The sequence below is a fragment of the Penicillium hispanicum genome (genome assembly GCF_028827665.1).
Source record: "Penicillium hispanicum strain IBT 35686 chromosome Unknown utg000006l_segment0_segment0, whole genome shotgun sequence".
Classification (NCBI taxonomy): domain Eukaryota; kingdom Fungi; phylum Ascomycota; class Eurotiomycetes; order Eurotiales; family Aspergillaceae; genus Penicillium; species Penicillium hispanicum.
The window spans coordinates 2,701,837-2,721,284 of NW_026623198.1; the positions used below are offsets into that span (position 1 = coordinate 2,701,837).

At 50.9% G+C, this 19,448-nt stretch overlaps 7 protein-coding genes across 7 annotated transcripts; 3 read left to right on the plus strand and 4 right to left on the minus strand.

The window, feature by feature from the left end:
- Nucleotides 1–229: 229 nt before the first annotated feature.
- Nucleotides 230–5,468, plus strand: N7459_007342 (ubiquitin-protein ligase RKR1; the record flags this gene model as incomplete). Its single annotated transcript, XM_056946510.1, has 8 exons — nucleotides 230–529; nucleotides 655–979; nucleotides 1,047–1,106; nucleotides 1,182–2,772; nucleotides 2,827–4,088; nucleotides 4,146–4,519; nucleotides 4,579–4,878; nucleotides 4,947–5,468. 8 exons carry the CDS (start codon nucleotides 230–232, stop codon nucleotides 5,466–5,468), a joined length of 4,734 nt encoding a protein of 1,577 aa, XP_056798509.1.
- Nucleotides 5,469–6,084: 616 nt separating this feature from the next.
- Nucleotides 6,085–7,322, plus strand: ppm1 (protein C-terminal leucine carboxyl O-methyltransferase ppm1; the record flags this gene model as incomplete). Its single annotated transcript, XM_056946511.1, has 2 exons — nucleotides 6,085–6,304; nucleotides 6,403–7,322. The coding sequence occupies 2 exons, from the start codon at nucleotides 6,085–6,087 to the stop codon at nucleotides 7,320–7,322; spliced, it is 1,140 nt and encodes a 379-aa protein (XP_056798510.1).
- A 114-nt stretch (nucleotides 7,323–7,436) lies between these two features.
- On the minus strand, nucleotides 7,437–9,378 carry N7459_007344 (serine hydrolase domain-containing protein; the record flags this gene model as incomplete). The annotated part of the gene is made up of 4 exons (XM_056946512.1): nucleotides 7,437–8,250; nucleotides 8,311–8,575; nucleotides 8,632–8,739; nucleotides 8,811–9,378. The coding sequence occupies 4 exons, from the start codon at nucleotides 9,376–9,378 to the stop codon at nucleotides 7,437–7,439; spliced, it is 1,755 nt and encodes a 584-aa protein (XP_056798511.1).
- A 334-nt stretch (nucleotides 9,379–9,712) lies between these two features.
- On the minus strand, nucleotides 9,713–11,777 carry N7459_007345 (Zn(II)2Cys6 transcription factor; the record flags this gene model as incomplete). Its single annotated transcript, XM_056946513.1, has 5 exons — nucleotides 9,713–10,356; nucleotides 10,411–10,688; nucleotides 10,751–11,497; nucleotides 11,561–11,632; nucleotides 11,689–11,777. 5 exons carry the CDS (start codon nucleotides 11,775–11,777, stop codon nucleotides 9,713–9,715), a joined length of 1,830 nt encoding a protein of 609 aa, XP_056798512.1.
- Nucleotides 11,778–13,520: 1,743 nt separating this feature from the next.
- N7459_007346 (SUN domain-containing protein) lies at nucleotides 13,521–15,061 on the plus strand (the record flags this gene model as incomplete). Its single annotated transcript, XM_056946514.1, has 2 exons — nucleotides 13,521–13,856; nucleotides 13,919–15,061. 2 exons carry the CDS (start codon nucleotides 13,521–13,523, stop codon nucleotides 15,059–15,061), a joined length of 1,479 nt encoding a protein of 492 aa, XP_056798513.1.
- A 760-nt stretch (nucleotides 15,062–15,821) lies between these two features.
- Nucleotides 15,822–16,121, minus strand: N7459_007347 (uncharacterized protein; the record flags this gene model as incomplete). The annotated part of the gene is made up of 1 exon (XM_056946515.1): nucleotides 15,822–16,121. One exon carries the CDS (start codon nucleotides 16,119–16,121, stop codon nucleotides 15,822–15,824), a length of 300 nt encoding a protein of 99 aa, XP_056798514.1.
- A 2,084-nt stretch (nucleotides 16,122–18,205) lies between these two features.
- On the minus strand, nucleotides 18,206–19,426 carry N7459_007348 (uncharacterized protein; the record flags this gene model as incomplete). The annotated part of the gene is made up of 1 exon (XM_056946516.1): nucleotides 18,206–19,426. The coding sequence occupies one exon, from the start codon at nucleotides 19,424–19,426 to the stop codon at nucleotides 18,206–18,208; it is 1,221 nt and encodes a 406-aa protein (XP_056798515.1).
- Between the last annotated feature and the right edge of the window lie 22 nt (nucleotides 19,427–19,448).

The following is a 19,448-nucleotide window of genomic DNA, read 5'->3' on the forward strand; positions in this document are numbered from 1 at the left end:
TGACACAGTACCACGTGATTTCCATATCGGGTGGCCGCCCGCGCTTGATATCATCTGTTTCTTCTAACAAGCAACACCATTGCGACGAGCGGCCCGAAAAGATCTTGAAGAGCCTCCTGCAGTTCCAGAGATATCGACCAGGGCCGTTCACTTTCGCCGGAGTCGCACCGGCGTAGTCTCATCAGCTACTCAATCCCCCCCCACTATTTCCGCTGACCTCATACCCCACATGAGCAAAAAGTTCAAGTCGCAAGCCTCCAGCAGTCGCGCTGCTGCCGGGGGCTTCGGTTCGTTTGGAGGGTTCTCAGGTGTATTTGGGAATTCTGGTAGAGAGCCTTCTTCCCTCACATATATTGCGGAGCCTCCAGATCTTTCTCGCATCTCAGACCAGCAAGTGGTTATTGCATTCAAGAACCTGCTGAAGAAAGACGATATCACACGGACGAAAGCTCTGGATGAACTCAAAGAACATATTGCTTCCATTGAGGCGAGCAAGGGTACCCTTGATGACGGATTCCTGGAGGCATGGGTATGTACCTTCTTCGCATCCTACATTGGCAGCAAGGTGATAACCAATCATCCCAGGTCAAAATCTATCCTCGAGCTTCAATTGACTTGTCTAGACGGGTCAGGCAGCTAGCTCATATAATCCAGGGTACGATCTCTGGTTTAGTCGGCAAGAGAGTTGTGCCTCATCTGCCCAAAGTTGTGGGAGCATGGCTTGCGGGACTCTACGATAATGACCGGCCCGTCCAACGTTCCGCTTTGGAGTCCTTCACCAGTATCTTCTCAACGGAAGCTAAAAGGAGCAATGTGTGGAAGATCTACCAAAGTTCTACTCTAGATTTCATCGACGATGTCCTTCTCCATCAGACAGCCTTGACCTTGAGCGATGAGCGGACGACCAAGCGTGATGATGCCGAGGCAAAGTATTCCCGTGTGGTCGGCGCTGCACTTTTACTTTTCAATCGTATCCTAGGTATGACTGAATATCTCATCGCGCGTATGAAATCAGGTTCTGATATCTGACATGTGGACCTGAAAAGGGAATTCGCCTGACGAGGATCTTCAGAAGAGTATTCCCGAAATTGAGAATTTACTTAGCAGTAAGTCTCTATGGGCTTTTTGCAACCACGAAGATCCATTTGTTCGTCGGTCTGTGTATACTCTTCTGAGATCAGCCGTGTCACGGGAGCCTACCTGGATCGACTGGAAGGTCATTAGTTCCGCCATCATTGGGAAGTCGTTATCAATTCCACAACTCGGCTCGTCTTCCGAATTATCCGAGTCTCTTCTGCTCTTGACATCTTCAAGACCGCAGATATGGACAGAAGAGTACGCGGGAAAGACCTCTGCGTCAAAAAGACTACGTCAATACATTCAAAAGGGGTCACAAGGAGGTTTTGGAAATTTCTGGTCGAATCTGGATAAACTACTCCGCATTATTCCTCGCGAAGTCATTGCAGGAGCTGACAAGTCATCCACTGATGATATTATCGGCATTTCCAGTGCAACTGCTTTGACTGAAGCTTTCATAGAGGGACTTAACTCGAGAGAAGAGCCACGCCAGAATCTCACCACTGGCTGGAAATCCTACATTCAGGTTGGCGCTTGGCTGGTCATCCTCATGCCTCAAGAGGAAAGGGCAGAGTTTATTGAGAAAAGGCTGTCCCCCTTGATCGCTCAATATGTACGATCTGACCCTGAACTAGCCCAGTGGGCGCTTCCGTCTCAGTCGGCCGAAGATATTTGTGCTGATTATCTCGCCACTCTCATTTCGCATGAACAAATTCAAGGATTACCGCCACTGTGGACAAGGATGTCAAATGACTTGCTGGAAGCTGTGAAATTGTCATCTCCGGAGCAATCAAGGGACTTTCAATCTTCGCAAGACTCAATATGTGCCGAAGCAAGGCGCTTCTTTGCGTTACAACCAACAGTCTTATCACGGATCTCAGATTCTGGGAGTGAATCGCAAGTACAGGACATCTTTGAGAAGGCAAGCATTTTTCTGCTTGAAAACTGCTTGCAGGTTCTGCGTACACGCAACGGCAAGCCCTATGGTGCTGCCGGGGTAGTGGAAGAATGTGTCCGGATGATGCCATCGGTAGCCCAAAATTCCCAGCAATTTCTCAATTTCATTCAAACAGATGCACCAGCGCTACTTTTCTCGCCGTCGGCAGATCGCCTGATTGCGATCATCCTGGCATGTCGGGAGTGGGATGGATTTGCCTCCAGTTTTGAGAATGTCGTTGAACGAGCTATGGAGTTGGAGCCGGATCAATCCAATGCCCATATTCTTCAAAGTCTACTCGCAACCCTCAATTTCAATGAAGTCGGAGATCAAGACAAGCTTAACTCGCTTGTCGTGCGAGCTCTAGACAAAGCCTGCAGAGGAAGTCACTCCCATTGGCCAATTATCACCGCTGTTCTCCAAAATCAGACATCCCGAGGTGAACTGATGGATCAAATCTTCTTGTTCATCATCAATTCACTGTCTGCAGATGATAAGGTCTTTGAGACCCTACATGGGCTTTCTCATCTCGGAAAGACTGTTCCGTCTGCTGTGAAGGAGTTCCAGAACGGAGGCAATGGCTCCAGATTGACTGGAAAATTGCTGTACCTCACCGAGTCGCCGTCAGAAGAACTGGCAGCTTTGGCAGAATCATTGATGAAGACCTTCAAGGAAACCGTGGTGGGTGACACGAATAACAGGTCGAAAATTGAGATTCTTCACAATGGGTTCAGCAATGCAACTGAGGAATCTTTATCGTGAGTAACTTTCTATCCTCCATTCTATACCCGTTGTCACTAAATATATACCAGGATCGATTCTCTCTTTGCTATTGCCGAAGAACTCGTGCAGGGAATTGAATTGGACGAAGCCGGATACACGGCGAAAGACATTCTTCCTTCTCATCAAGTGTGGCAGGAAGCATTGGCTGCGTTCCTGCAGTTACCCCCTCGGCCTTCAACCGCCATTACGAGTCCATTAAAGGGCGTGGTTGGATTGATCCAGCGCGAATTTTCAGAATCATTCAGGGCATTATGGCCCGCCATACCTCGTGACTCGGCTGGTTGCACAGCTGCTTTTCGCCTCGCAATGTTTACCATCAAGGCTCTGTCTTCGTTTGACATTGTCCCGAAGTTGGACAAGGAAGACCTCGAGACGCTGTTCTTCTACCTGCCTTTGGCCGTGCAATTGATTGATGACGACCTGAGCATGGAAAATTGTAACGGTATCTCAGGCGTAGAATTGGCTGATCAACGTGAAGAATACCTAGAGGTTATGTTCCAAGGAAGAAAGACGATAGCATCCTGGATTCATGCAACGGAGCCTCTGAAATCGTCCCCAGAGCTTTCAATTTCCTCGTCCATGATTTCCTTCTGGGAAAATAAATTGGAAGGTCTGTGTGGAATGACACCTTTCGACTATCGGATTGGAGAGGTGTTTGTCAAAATCATGAGCTCTACCGACGGGTCAAAGACCGACAAATCGGCCGATGAAATCTCAAAGCTCTGCAGAGAGGCACGGACTGCCAATGGAATCCGGTCTGCATCGTGGTTTGCTGTTCTACGGAGCTCTATTCTCTCAAGCCCTGTCGGCAATAGAATTTGCAATGAGCTTATCGCTGATTCCACAGGAGTTAAATCCCAGGACCCTTCTTTAGATGGGCTACGGAAACTCACACTGCTCAACATCCTACTTTCTGGAGAAGAAGACGTCGTCTCTAAAATTCCAACGCAGCGATTGGTCTTCCTTATCAAACACCTGATTGAATGCCTCCAGTCTGATATGAAATCTCTCGCACTAAGAGCTGAGATCATGCAAACATTGGCCTTGGTTTTACCACCGCTCGCGGGGATTTACGGATCACATTGGGAAGATAGTATGGATGTATTGAGCACAACTCTCCGAGGGACAAATGGTGGCGAAGAAGGTCTCCCGTTGCTGCTATCCTCTTTCAGGCTTTTCGCACGCCTGAAGTCCATGGCTGAGGGTGAAAGCAATGATGATCTTCAGGATGCTTGGTTGGATCGGAGGACTGCGCTCTTCAACGAGCTAGCATCCACCATCGGACAATTCGGTAAGCCTTGTGATGCAGCTCGTCTTTGTTGGATACCAGCGAGCTCATATATCTCAGATTCGGGAATCGCTTTCCATCAGCCTCGGGATGTTGCTGTTGATCTTCTACGGCGGCTCATTAACGACCTCCCGATCGAGAAGCTAGAAGATGTTAGTGGTGTCTTTCATCTTCTCACGACACACAGTCGCGCTGTGCAGAAAACCGCCTACGCCATCCTTCACCGTTACATCCCCCAAGCCCAGGAACAGGTCTCTTTCGACGTCGCTCTGTCAAAGACTGCGGTCAGATTGCCTGACGAGGTTATGTCTCTATTGCTTGAAACTCCTTCAATCGACATGGTTTCCGCGTCCTACGGCGATGACAAGATGTGGACTAGCGTGAGATCATATCTTCTGAGTTGGAAGACAGTTTTTGACCACTTCTCGAATGCGGTATGTCTTTTATCGCCATGAATAGCCCAACAAAGGCCCTCTGCTAATACCACAACCAGTCACTTCCTGTTCAAGAATACTATGCAGCAAACATCAAAGAAAATAACGTTTTGATTCCGCTGCTTGAATTTACATTTGACTTCCTCCAAAAGTCCCAGGGGAAGATTATTGACGCCTCTAGGATTGATATCCGATCCTTTGAGCCTGATCAGGCAGAGACTGCCGAAAGAGAAACCCAATCGCTTTTGGTGCATTTGTACTACCTTTGCCTGAGATACCTGGCGAATATGACCAAGAATTGGTGGATCGACACCAAAAAGCGCATCAAGGGACCGGTGGAGGCCTGGACGGAGAAGCATGTGAGTAGAACTAGACATTCCGTTCACGTTGCACACACCAAGTGCATCATTGCTGACACCACCTTTAGATCTCACCGATTGTGATTGAGAATGCGATTCAGAGCGTCACGGACTGGATCGCTACTCAGGATCCAAATGAGGAGCGAGCGATGATGGTCAAGGTGTCTCCTAGAACAGCGGAGATTGTCGCCAGCATCACAGTCGATGAGGAGTCGCCTCCCGTAGCCATTTCCATTGCTCTTCCGCCTGCATACCCTCTCCATCCCGCGATCGTGGTTGGTCGCAGCCGAGTACTGGTCGACGAGAAGAAGTGGAAGAGCTGGATGCTCACCATCCAAGGCGTCATCATGTTTGCCAACGGCAGCCTGATCGATGGGTTGATGGCATTCCGGCGCAATGTTCAGGGTGCCCTGAAGGGCCAAAGTGAGTGTGCTATCTGCTACTCGGTCATCTCCACCGACATGCAGACGCCGAACAAGCGATGCGCCACCTGCAAGAACACATTCCACTCGGTCTGCCTCTTCCGCTGGTTCAAGAGCAGCAACCAGAGCACCTGCCCGCTGTGCCGCAACAACTTTGTATATGTCTAGACGTGTGACAGTAGATAGATGATAGACGTGAGACGAAAAAAAGTGCATGACCTGAAGACTTACCACTCTTTGACCATTTCCCGAAAGCACCAGCGTACCCAAATTTTTAAAGAAACCCTGTCTTCTTGGGACGCCCTAGGAATATAGGTATAAAATTGACACAACCAAAACATGCAGAAATCGATTGTAATCAAGCTATACATATAACCCACCTCCCCCATATCTGTTGATAACCTCCTGTAGATGAGCTAGCATACTTTTTACTAGCTGACGCATCGAATCTCTACTAATCGTTTCCTATGGCTTTTTAACAACCTTATATAGCTGTGCCTCACGTGTAATATGCTCCAGACAGCGTCCCTACATATATTATTCCTTCATTATGCTCTACACGGTTTCAATCGGGTTCAACTCTGTCCTAAGTTATAAGAGGTTTAGTGGTGTATACAGTACTGCGCGCTAAATTTACTTAAAATCACACCTTTAAAAATTTCGGCGCAGGGGTAGTACACTCGCGTTGCTATACCAGCCATTCCGGATGCCGAGTGACGCTATTCCCGCCGCGGGGCCACCCCACCGAGTCCGAGCTCCAAGCTTCCTCCACCTTACGCCCTTCATGGCTGCGCCTCAAATCCCCAATCTCAACACTCTGCGCCGAGGCCGAATCCGAGGTCGCGGGGCGAGTCGTGCGGTCGAGGATGGCCATACAACCCGCCCGACGGCCAAAGACCGCGTCGTGCAGGGCACTGACAACGACGCTAGTGTCTCCCGCTTGAGCGCCGTTGAGCTGGGATACCTGAACGATCCGTACGCCGCAGCGTTGACACCTCCCGGGAGTGCGACACGAAGATTTCCAATCATCAATAGAGGTGCAGTACTCTTATCCTGTTGCAAGAGCGGCTGTGATTAACTCGAAAGCTCTGCTGGCCTGCAGGGACCTATGTTCGGACCACTGCGATCGACCAGCTCGTCGATCGTTTCCTCGGGCCATATACACCAGAATCCGGGAGACGAAAGAAACAAATCATTTCCTTAGGGGCTGGATCGGACACGCGGATTTTCCGACTCCTTTCGTCGCGTCAATCTTCCGATATCGTCTATCACGAACTGGACTTCCCTGTCAACACGGCCGCAAAGATTCGCGCGATTCTTTCAACGCCACTTCTACAACGGGTGCTGGGAATCGACACGGGGAGCGACAAAGTGTCCGTGTCCGAAGCGGGTGATGCGCTCCATTCACCTTCTTATCATATTCATCCGCTCGACCTGCGATCCCTCGGGGCAAACGACTCTCCCTCCAGAATACTCCCGGGCGTAGACACGAAATTGCCTACTTTGTTGATCTCAGAATGCTGCCTTATCTATTTGTCGCCAATCGAAGCGGCGCAGGTCGTTGCTTTCTTCACTGAGCGGCTCTTTGGTCCTGCGACTACGACGCCTAAGCCTGACGAAAGGTCGCAAAATATTTTAGAAGCTACCATGCCTCTTGGTCTTGTATTATACGAGCCTATCCGGCCAGATGATCCCTTTGGCCGCACGATGGTTTCCAACCTGGCCACGCGGGGAATCCAGCTCCAGACACTCCATAAATACGCTTCGTTGGAGGCACAGCGCACGCGGTTACGAGAACATGGCTTCACAAGCAACCAGGCGGCTGCCGATATCGATTTTATTTGGGAACGCTGGGTATCGGAGGAGGAAAAGGAGCGTGTTGCTGGGTTGGAATTTTTGGACGAAATAGAAGAATGGCAGCTGTTGGCACGGCACTACTGCATTGCTTGGGGCTGGAGAGATGGCGATGATGCCTCCATCTTCAAGGATTGGAATTCGCTAAGCGCGCAGCCTGGCGGGTGATGTCTGATGGATATTGATGTGCAAGATGGACCTCACTAACGAATCAAAATATTGGCCGATCTATCCGGAAACTACCTCAATTCTAGAATACAAAGGAAATATCTCGCCCATCGATCACTTCTTCCGATCAAGAGTTACCTCCAGCGCTGGAATTTCAACGCTCACGGCCTTGCCTGTAGAGTCCAACGTAAAAATAAACTCATCCAGGCTGTGTCCTCCATACTGATACTTGTCCAAATCCATCCACGATACACAGGTGGGAGTACCGTTGTCCGCGAGCTCGGTAATGTCCTGCAGCACCGCCCTGAACGCCTGCCGAGATCCTGTGTCTGTCTTCTCACTCAAATGAGTCGGATATAGGCGGATGCTCAGATCGGTTCCGTTCGTGATACCCGCAATTTCCGCCAGCGTCTCACGGAAGTTTGTGCCGTTACTAACAAACTGCTCAATGTATAGACCAGGCAGGCTGTCATATGTGACGTTGATGTGCGAGTCGAGAGAAGAGGCCGAATACAGGCCGCCGTAATTCACAGCCGCCTGCTTCAGAGCCGTCTTCATCACGCCTTCTAGGACAACCTCCATGTAATCTGCGTGTGCGTTCAGGTCGGCGGGAGAGATGGTGTCGGCGGAAAGAATGGCGTAGCCGACACCAAAGTCAGGGACCAAGCCCATGTACGAGCTGTACAGGCCTTCATTGTCGCCTTCATTGCTTAGGACGCTGTAGACATCCACCATGGAGGTATTCGGGTAGTGTTGTTCATTATCGCTATAGATGACCCATGGGGCGCCGACGGAGTTTACCGGATTCGAGGTATGGGTGACAGGTTTCAGCCAGCGGCGTGTCTGGGCCGGGGAGAGTAGGCTTGAGCGAAGAATAGCTTTGCCGGCGATGGCAAGGTCCTTGGCGCTAGAGAACATGGATTTGGAGCTGTATATTCGGTGTTAGACGTGGTTGTCTAGTGATCAAGCGCACAGGGTGAAAACTCACGCTGCATCTCCTTCATTACGGGCAGACCAGCCGCTTGCTTCCTTGCTGATAGGAATAACACCATTGGAAGAGTCCTCGGGTGCGAAGATTGTCGTCTTGGTCAGCTTAAGCTTGTCGAGGATTTGCTTCTGGACGACTTCATTGAACGAAGTGCTATTCTGCTTCTCGATGATATAGCCCAGAATCTGGAATGCCATATTGGAATATGAGGGTGTTTGGCCGCTGGGAGCAACAGGCATGCGGGATGCGAAGTTCTGGATGAAATCTGTCGCGAAATCAGGCCAATTGAGCAACAAATATGACGCGATTGAGAAGACATACCGTCATTGCTGCACTTCTTATCACCGCAACAAGGTAGTTGGAAGGTAGGATGAGGTGGCAGTCCTGCTTTGGGGATCCCAGTCTGTGTGGTCAGGTCACTCGAGCAGTCTATACATCACTGGTCAGATACCATTGCGGTGGGCTTCCTCGGCCTATGGGTTTGGAGGTTTTGAACTCACAGTCGCGGGCAAGGCCACTCATGTGGCTTGCAAGCTGGCCAACCGTTATTTCATCCCATCGAGTGTGGCCAACAGGATCAAGGTTGGCCTCGTGTATGGTGGAAGTTTTCGCGAGCTCTGGCAAATACTTGGTAACAGGGTCCGAAAGAATCTGGTCGCCTTGCGTGAGCAGCAGACTCCACACTGTGAAGACTTCGGTCAATCCACCGATACGATAGATGCTATCTGCCGTGACATTTTTGGCATTGCTGGATGCTTTCTTCAAAGCTGGAGATGTGTAGTGGTACTGCCAAAAGAATGGCTTGTCTTCACCGTTGCCCTCGTTGGAAGAGAACAATGCGATGCTGAAAGTGGTGTTGGGCGACACGGGTCCATTGGGGCCATTGTCTGTTTTAACAAGCGAGTCGAATTGCTTGGTGAGTTTCTTCATAGAGCTTGCGATCACGGGGTCGGTGGTGTTCAAGGTAAAAGGAGGATAAGCGGGTCCGAGGAGAGGACACGGCGCGAATGACAGTGCTGGAGAAATCAGCAGAAAGAGGGACGCCGCGCGAACAATTAAGGAGGCCATAATAGCGAGTGAAGAATTCTTATTTGGATGATCTCTATCTCGTTCTGCGATCACGGGTCCTCGAGAATGTTTTATAGTCCTGGGGCAAAGTGGGTTGGTATAGATCGGGTCGGCGATATGGGATCCGCGAAGGCGGCTCGGATATGGGGATCAAAGACTCGGTGGGCCTAATCTTGGCATGTACACACAGCCTCAACTGCTCAGCTACTGAAAGAGGACTCGTCAAGAGATGTCTTCGGGTCGTCGAGGCCAATCGCAGAACCAATCTACCATAGATCGCACAGGAGTGCGCTTGGAATAGAAAAAACACGAACAAGGTCACTTCATTCTGATGCTAGAGCCAATTGTCCATGATCTGCCCCATGGAAGCATCAAAAATATTGGAAGTATGAAAAGAGTAGTCTTGTGTGAAAGGACCGTCTTCTGTCATGGATGCAAAAAGGTCCGGTGGTAGACTGCTCGGTAGGAACCCGGCTCCCATATCGGCAGGATTAACCGGAAAAACAGACTCGTTGACAGTCGTGTTACTAGACGTTGCAGCTTCAGACACAGTGGCATTCTCAATCCTGCTCTGGATCTGAACAATACGCCTTCTAAAATCGAAGAAGACATCGCGATCCCCGTTGAAATCCACGTGGGGTGTTGACAATGATCCCACTCGCTGCCGTACTTGGGCCAAGGTACTGAGAAATGAGGCCTTTTGCTCAGAGTTGGGTAGCTTGACAAGAAGGCGGCATGAAACGAGCATTGCAAAGCCCATTTGCACCCACTGCGTATCGGTGAATCCTAATTCTGAGCCCGTGGGGAGTGAAAGGTATAAGGTGAGTATCGACTCGGCTGCATTAAGTGCAGCGCAATACATTTCTTCGCGCCAGAGCTGGGGGGCTGCGGACTGGGACTTGGACTTCTTGTTGGCCAGGTTCAGAGCGATTTGATATAAGCAAAGCTCTGTTGCATGAAAATGAATAGCTAGAAAGGCTTTGAAGGCGGAGTAAGAAAGATATTCGCATCATACTCTAACCCGAGACTTACGAAGTTCGTATAGATTGAAATGCAGTCGACTTCGGAATGCCTCCAAGTCTGATTTAACATTTGTAACGTAAAGTTCTGATCCCGATCCCGCTTTCGACAATTCTGGGAAATGAGTTGCAGACAAGCGATCGATTTTTCCAACAATATGCTGGATCTGGACAAGGTGGGTGATGTATTTGTCGTGGTAATACTCGCCTACATCGTCAAGTGACTGGCTGCAATCCTCGATATAAGATATGTAGGGGAAGGCGGAATGTTTCTGCAGAAGGATTGCCATTCTGTGATAGAACCCTGATGAGCCCCTTCCCACGTCAATAGATTGATAGCTAGAAACACTCACGAGGACGACAGATAGTAGCATCCTATCATTGCTCTCTTCTCATCACTGCCCCATGATAGACGAGTATTTGTCTGCTCATTCAAGTCATATTGCGGTGCAAACCGTAAGTTCGTTCTCCATGTTTCCGTCTTGGGCGGTCGATCAAGACGCAATTCGATCACCAGACTAACTGCCAGCTGAAGAAATTGGGTAAAGCGATGGGGCTTTGTATGATAATGAGACCTGTCAATTAAAGTCAGATACACGAGCACCCGCTGACAGTCGATGTTGGTGAATTCAGATGCATACCAAGCTAGATATACCAGGAGCCCTTGCAGCATGTCGAAAGAGACCTCTCCATTGAGAATCATGCGAGAGGCAACTGCTTTCTTGACCTCCGCCCCCAATGATCGTTGCAATGGCATATTTTCATACGATGCCGAAGCAAGGACTGCAAGAAAGAGGAAGGGCTTTTCCTGTCGAAGTTGACTCGCTAATATGTGAGGACCGATCACCACGAAGGGGAAATGTGGGGTCATAACCGTCTTAAATGTCTGGACGTAGCTTTCAGCCATTTCCATGTCAAGAAAGCCTCGGGCAATGACGTCCTCATCGCTTCCATCGTGACCCACGCCATCGCCCTCGGTCGCTGATTCTTCGCTTCGTGTGCTCGTCGTCGTTTCTGAGGGCCCCCCCGATGCTTCTCTCGTCGAGACAGCTCGGTCGGACATGAGCTCTTTAACTTTCGACTCCAAAGCCTCGATTTTCCTTGTGGGGCATGAGTCATGCATGCTCCTATATTTGCATGGACGCCGAGATAACTATACTCACCGATCCTTCTGGAAGCCATGGAAGCGTCGACCTGTCTGCCGATAGAGGCACTCTCTGCCTAGCCGCAGGCATCTGTCGATCCATATGGATGAGCCTTGCATCGCGTCTACTCGTCGCCTGCCCCTTACCTGTTGCACACGTGTGGGTTCTCCGCATTTCGGATACAACGGACTTTGGAGCTCGCACAGCTTTGACAAGTCTTGGAAACAGTCGACATGGTGATTTACCGCAGTTGTTTTACCGATTTGAATCTGGACTCTCACCGCCGGGTGGCCGCCGCACCCCTTGGGGATTGATTTTTGAGATGGAACGATTGCTCTTCTTTTTTTTTTCTTATTGATACGTGGAGTTGAGCTGAGGCTGGACGGAGCAAGGCTGTGCAATCGCCCAGAATCCGAGAATCCGCTGACTAAAGACCGATCATTTCCCGATTGGGGAGGAGATGACTGCCCACGATGGCTCGCAAGCCTTCCAAGGTTCATGGGCATTGGGACGGCGATGAGGTTCCAAAGAGAAGAGTCAATTCTGCACCTTAGGCCTTGCGTAAATCCATTACGATCAGAGGTTGCCGGATTAAGTCGGATACCTCATCTTCCCGGGTTGGCATCGACTTCAGTTGGCAGATTCCGCTCACGACAGCCCTCTCGGTGAGGGGGCCGTATGCTTCATGCTTGGAGGTGTATAGAGAAGACACAGCTGTCATTCCGCGGGAAATGAGCTGCGATTCGACTTGATCCATCCCCAAAGCCAAGACTGGGTGAAGCTTAGCAGAGACCAAGCCATATCGACGACTGTGACTCGGTAGTTTAGGACATGGTTCGCAGGAAGATGCGCGGTCGGATAATCAATGAATCATGCCATTAGGGGATAGTCAAATGATCAGATCATAATCAATGTGCACGCCCCGGTTTCCCCTTAGTCGTAGGAGACTCGTCAGGCAGGTCACCAAGATCAGGCGTCTAATATCACGATCAGCAAGCCTAGACCAGGGAGATGAGAATTGCAAGCGGGTTTGATTGGGATTGACGAGCGATCCGAGGACACCAACCGACGTAGATTCCTGTGCTTTTTAGCGGAGCCCGGGGGAAAGAGTACATGTAAAGTGAAGAGAAAGAGTGGGGGGAGATTGACGTTTGTTCTTTGGGACTTGACCTTCCCGTCCAACCACCTCCCACCTTCCCCTGGGTCCCTCCAGGCCAAAGAACCCTCGCGATTCCAGTTGAGTCGACAAGTCCTTCCACACGAATTTATTGATCGCAAACGGGCGAGACTCCATTCTCCCTCTGCATCCCAGCCCAAGGTCCGCGCGATGCGATCCACGCGAATCCCCATGCTGCCGCAAACACCCGTTGTTCTCCTCTGCCAAGGGTTCATCTCTCCACTGCAAACCAGTTCGACGAGGCTATTGGACTCTCCTCCACTTGCCAAGCAGGAACCGCTGGGGTACTGCAGACAGTCATTGGGCAAGATCTCGGTGCCCCTGACGCTAGAGCGCTTAGCGGCTCCATGTGGCTGCCCACTAGCAGAGTTGGGTCAGGGGTAGCCTTTGGCCTGCAAAGCATTGGCACGCTTTGCAAGGCGTCGCTGAGCGCTTTTGCCTCCGGATTGGGACTGGGGTCTTTGGATGAACCCTCCAGAGAGCCATTCAGGGTCCGCGGTGGGTTCGTGGTCGGGTGCCCTGAATGGGGCGCACATCTTCCTAGATCCAGTGCGCTTGGGTCTTCACTAGCTTCAACAACAACAGACGGCGGTCGGGGCCATTGGGCAAGGCCTGCAGAGGGCAGAGGGCTGTGTCCCTTTTTCTGGCCGGTTCCCCCCAAATTGCGACTTCTTTTCTCCTTCGACCGTTGACCTCATACTCTGCGAGCTCTGCGTCCCACGGCCTGCTGGCCTTCGTTCTTTTCAGTCACTCTTTTGAAACCTCGCTTCATATTCATTCGTTCTTTCTAATATCTACACCATGAAGTTTGAGACCACCTCTTCCCGCGTCGCCGTGCTCGTCGCCCTCATTGCGAGCGTGGACGCCGCCCACCACGGCCATGGCCTCCACCATGCCCACTTCCACGAAGCCCGCTCTGACGAGAACAACACCCTTCAGAAGAAGAGCGGCCAGTGCCAGTTCCCTAGCGATGCTGGTCTTGTCTCGGTCACCCCCAATGAGCAGAACGCTGGTTGGGCCATGAGCCCTAACCAGCCTTGCAATCCTGGCAACTACTGCCCCTATGCCTGCCCTCCCGGTCAGGTTTCCACGCAGTGGGATCCTAAGGCTACTTCCTACACCTACCCCCTGTCCATGGTAAGCGGCATGCCACTCCACCTGTCATATGCAAGGGGGATCGACATTGACAGCTCATATAGAACGGTGGTCTGTACTGTGATGAGAACGGCGAGATCCAGAAGCCGTTCCCCAATCGCGGGTACTGCGAGTCGGGCACTGGTTCTGTGCAGGCTAAGAACAAGGCCGGCAAGTCCGTGTCTTTCTGCCAGACCGTGCTGCCCGGTAACGAGGCCATGCTGATCCCGACCCTGGTCGAGGAGCTGGAGACTCTTGCTGTTCCCGGTACCTCCTACTGGTGCTCGACTGCTGCCCAGTACTACATTAACGCCCCTGGTGTTACTGTCGAGGAGGGTTGTATCTGGGGTACCAGCGACAACCCGGTTGGTAACTGGTCCCCCTACACTGCCGGTGCCAACACCGATGGTTCTGGCGATACCTATGTCAAGATCGGCTGGAACCCTATTTACCTGGAGCCCGCCACTCCCTTCCGCGATGTCAAGCCTGAGTTTGGTATTGAGATTGAATGTGAGGGTGGCGAGTGCAACGGTCTGCCCTGCAGGATCGACCCTTCGTCTATGGGTGTTAACGAGATGCATGCTCCCGATGTCTTTACTGGCGCTGGCGGTGCAACTGGTTGCGTGGTCACTGCCCCCAAGGGCGTCAAGGCCAACATTGTCGTCTTCGAGCTCGGTGGCAGCGGCTCCAGCGCAAGTGAGACTGTCTCGGTTTCCACTAGCTCCGCTACCCCCTCGAGCACCAGCACCAGCTCAAGCACCAGCACCAGCACTAGCACCAGCACTAGCACCAGCACTAGCACCAGCTCGAGCTCCAGTACCAGCACTAGTACCAGCACCACTCCGACTTCGACGAGCACTTCCACCACCTCGACCACTCCTACTAGCACCTACACTCCCACCCCGACAACGTCGTCTACTCCCACTTCTACCCACACTCCTACCCCTACCTCCAGTTCTACATCTAAGGTTACTCCCACCCCGAGCTCTTCTCCGACTAGCACCCGGATTCCCTTGTCCAGCCCCTCAATGAGCTACACCTACCGTCCCCACGTCTTGACTGGCACCGCGCAAATCTCGGCGCTCTCGACCACTGGCTCTTCTCCCTCCGCTTCGTCTTCGACCAGCGTTAGCGGTGCTGCCAGCACCACCTTTTCTGTGATGGGTCTGGTTCTCGGTGCCGTCGCTGTCATGATGGTGAACTTTTAGATCCATCGTGACTAGCTGGGTGTCCTTGCTATCATGGCTGGGTATAAGGGTGCAGGGACAGTCCCACCAAATCCGAGTCCGCGATTTCACGCCAGCAGACATTCATCGATTTGATTCTCTGCGCCAGTTACTTAATCTTCACTTCTATATAATTGCTTCTACATTTCTTTGCATCCCTGCTAGATGCCTTTCTATCGATCATGACGACACTCGACGTTGCCAACCTTTTTCTAAAGCTTTTACGACTTACACATATATCCTTTGGCTCATCAGCATTTGTTCTTTTCAAACTTTTTTTTGGATATCCCTTTCCTTTCTCGCTTCTGATACGCATTGGGTTTTTGCCTTTACATTCGACGACCGGTGATGTTTTTTCCAGCCGACAGAGTCCGGATGGGTCTTGTGGTTGGAAATAGGAAAATGGGCTTCAATTTACATTCTACATCTAATTTCTTGGATGCATGTGCTTGTACTGTCAGCAGGACTCGGGATTGCCGGACCAGGGTATTCAAAGATTAGTCCCCCCTTTCTTTTGGTTTGTATCAAGGACACCCTAGTACCTAGTATCATGCTTGGCAATTCATACTTTCCAAGATTATCTCCATATATGTTCCCTTCACGGCCATTGTCTGCCGCTGTTTCGAATAAAGCTCCCCGCATAATCTGGTAATATATATTGTCACAAAAGAAAGATGGTTCTCATGTCGCCTGTGCCCTCCGTGATAAACGCCAATAAACCCCAGCCAAATGCCAATTTATCTTAGTAATTCAATTCTTCCACCGGAATGACCATATCCGGCCTGCGTGCCTGATATGCGAGGACATTGAGATTCCGCTGTCGTACTTCGCGCATGTATTTTCTCTGCTGGAAGGGAATGTCGTGTCCGGTTTCCTCGTCAATTCCGTGGTACATCGTCCAGAAGCCGAACCCAATCAAAATAATCACCACGCAGCCAATGATAATGCAGAAGACATAAAGAGAGAAACGAGAGGTGGAGCCTGAGTCTCGTTTGAGAAGCGTAGCTGTGGCGTCCATCATAGTGTTCATCGTAGGTGCCATAACGAAGGAATGGTCTGCGAACTTGATAAATACAGGTTAGTCAAAGTTCTGAGTCACAAGATTGATAGGACATGCACACACTGTAGGGTAGGAATAGCAGTAACTATCTGTATCTCAGGCGCAGTGTAGCGAGGGACTTGGAGGTAAAGACTGTGGTGCAAAGATTCATCAGCCACGGCGTGCGAGCCAGCTAGATATAGGGGCGCCATACATGCTAATCTCGCATCTCCCAGGTGCTAGTCCGCGTATGATCCAAAGATAGCACTGGGGAACTGAAACACGATCAAACCGCACCACGAACCAAGTGGCCGAGTTTCCCCCCAGCTAAGCGTGCCCAAGTATAAAAGTCTCCCAAAAAGGGAATCGCGCCTTTCTTGTCCCATGCCCATGATGTCATAAACCGAGCCGGCCAACCAGGGTGCGCCATTCAGGTGGGCCGGGTAGGGCTCGCTGTTAGCAACGACTGGCTTCCCTCCACTCTGCGTCGCCCATTCCGACCCCAAATGGCCCCTTAATTGGCAGTTGCATTCTGTAGCATTCTAATAGTAGTATATCTCGTGTCCTTTTACGGAGTAGATCCATCATGAACCTGAGAATGCCCACCTTTTTTTCTTTGTTCACAGCTGTGTATGTAGGCATAATAACCCGTCTCTGACTCGTCTTGTGTCCCGATGTCGGCCTTGGTAAATAATCTGGCTGCATTTGCGGTGCCAAATCAAAGTACTTGCAAGTACCCTGTCTGGAGATGAGCAATCAGCACGCCTCTTTGGAGTCTAGTCGCTCTGACCGTGGCCCGCTGCCTCCAATGCTGGGAGGGACCCCATTGCCGCCGCCGCGCCCGCAGAGGCTGAAGACCTTCCGGTGACAGACTATCAATCCGCCAAAATTCTCTCTTCGTCTTCTCGCCACAGACTTGCAGGTGGATTGGAACCCAGGCTTCCCCAGATAAAGGTCTCAAGCCTCTTGGTTTTGGTTGCAGCCAAAGCGAGTAGTGTCTTTGAGCTTACTTTTTCCATGCTAGTCCTGCTAGGTCAACTAATTTCTTCCACAACTCATGAAATGGCTATATATATGTGTAATTCAGGGACTAGCATCCTATACCGCCGTCTCCCTGTGGATGGTGCAGTTCATCAACTACTGCTTTTTACGTATGTTCTTGGTGTATATCTTCGATGTAGGGGCAGGAAGTCGGTATACAGACAAATCCTTCTATTCGGGGCAGATTATAGGTAGTTCCACACATTAGCATCTACGCAAGCAAATATTCTACAATTTGGGAACGGTTATATGAAAATGGTGCTAGACACTCCATGCATCACCTTCGGTGGCAGGGCTATTTGTCTTTTGTCGGTCTGTCTATAGGTACCTACGCTGTATTAGCAAAATCTCTTGTTAGGCTGACCGTGGCTGAGAAGGTCATCCATACAGACATAAATGCCTTCTACTTTTAATATATATTTTAAATGTACACCTCTCCATTGACCTGTACCTAGGTAGGGTAAGTGAATAGTAAGAAACCATTACATACGATGGCAGTGCAAGGTTAGAAAGAATTCGATGGACAGAAATGTGTTGTAGCTGTAAACGCGGCGCCATTCTACTGGGATTTGCCACTTGCCAACTGCTTTCATTGCATCCCTTCGACAGCGTCCGCTCGTGTAATCAAAAAATGGCCCCCCGATATCAAGCAGGGTCTTGTAGTGTAATGGTTCATCACGAAGGATTCTGATTCCTTAGATCCCGGTTCGATTCCGGGCAGGACCTGATCTTTTTTTTTCGGGTGTTCAAGTTTTATTTTTATACTAATCATTACTTGTCTTATTATTATCCATGTAATTAATCTCCAGAGAAAATGGCCCCTTCCGGGAGTCTTCTTTCTTTCTATCTTGAATTTCTTGGCCATCGCCCAGACCGCGGCCAATGCCCGTCGGGCTGAATCAACCTATATTACACGCTACTTGACCAGGTTAGAAATTGTGTTTATGTCATGATGTATATTCATATCGCGACATATCAAGTACATAGGAGCGATACCAACCCCTTCAACCGGGAGATAAGCTTTCTATTGACTCGGTTGGTCTGATTCAACCATGAAGGCTGGCAGTTCCGATCCGACCGTGATAGGTGTCCCAACTATGCGGCTCAAAATAGACTTGAACCCTTTCCAGACCTGGGCGGTTTACTAGCGACGGGAAAGGCTGCGCTGGTGTATTTGGAAAGTCCGCATCTCTGTTCCCCCCACGAATCTCCAGTGTTTGCAATCCTGGCCACCCGTCCAGCAAAGTGTCAAGCAGCCTGTGCCGGGGAGCGGATGACGGCCGACGGGATACAACGCACCGGCGTCGCCCGTAACGGGAGACGAGCTCTGCTCTTCGCTCGGGAGAGAGACGTGAATACACCAATACCGTCTCTTGCGGCTGGACCGCGCGAAAGAAAGCGGTCAACTCGTCGTGAATCGCCACGTTCCGAGTGCACCAGCCCGGAGGGAGAATCCTGCGTCCAGACTCGGATGTGAGGTCGAGCACACCGAATGTGAAGCGGCGCAAACGGGAGCAACGGGATTGAAGCGCAGGGCATAGAAGGCGGGTCATCTCTCCCGGTGCCACCTGGACAGGCTTCCCACCATCCGGCCAGATTTCTTCAAGCGGGAGTAGTTGAGGCCGATACTTGAAGCGAGGGTCGTATTGCGGTTGGAAGTTCTGACCCGTTTTGAGACAGCCACACTCCAAGAGATTCTCAAGAGATAAGCATTCCAAGGGTGCTTGCTGTGGGCCATGGAGGATTGCCGAGGCGAGCGCATAATGCATCTGGCCGCTAAGGCGGATATGAGTCGCCTCGGGGAAGAGAGGAGGAAGCGATTGATAGGGGTACTCATGGAGCTCCCCTCCGTTGATATCCACGTGGGTGACGTGGCGCAGAGACAGGTAGAGAGTGTAAATATTTTCCAGCTGGTGGATCGGTGCTCGCGTCCCTTTCTGCGACCATCGAGGTAACTCGCATTGTTGCTGCAGGCCCATCGTCCATGTGAAAGAGCGCACCCGCAAGGCCCGCTCTGGTCGGTCGAGTAGTTGTTGCATGAATAAATTCTGCTGGCCAAAGACCTTCTGCGCGAGGGCCTGCTCGCCCTCGGTGGTGAATCGAGGATTCAGATTGTGGACACTTAGGTCAATCTTGGAGTACAAGACAGGCGAGCTGAGCGCATGCATGCCCTTGGAAACCTCCGCAAGAGCTGTTAATGATGGCTGGTCTAGGAGCTCCATGACCAGGAGCCATATCTCGGCGCTCAAACCTTGATTGTGAACCATCGAGATTTGCCGGGATCCAAGA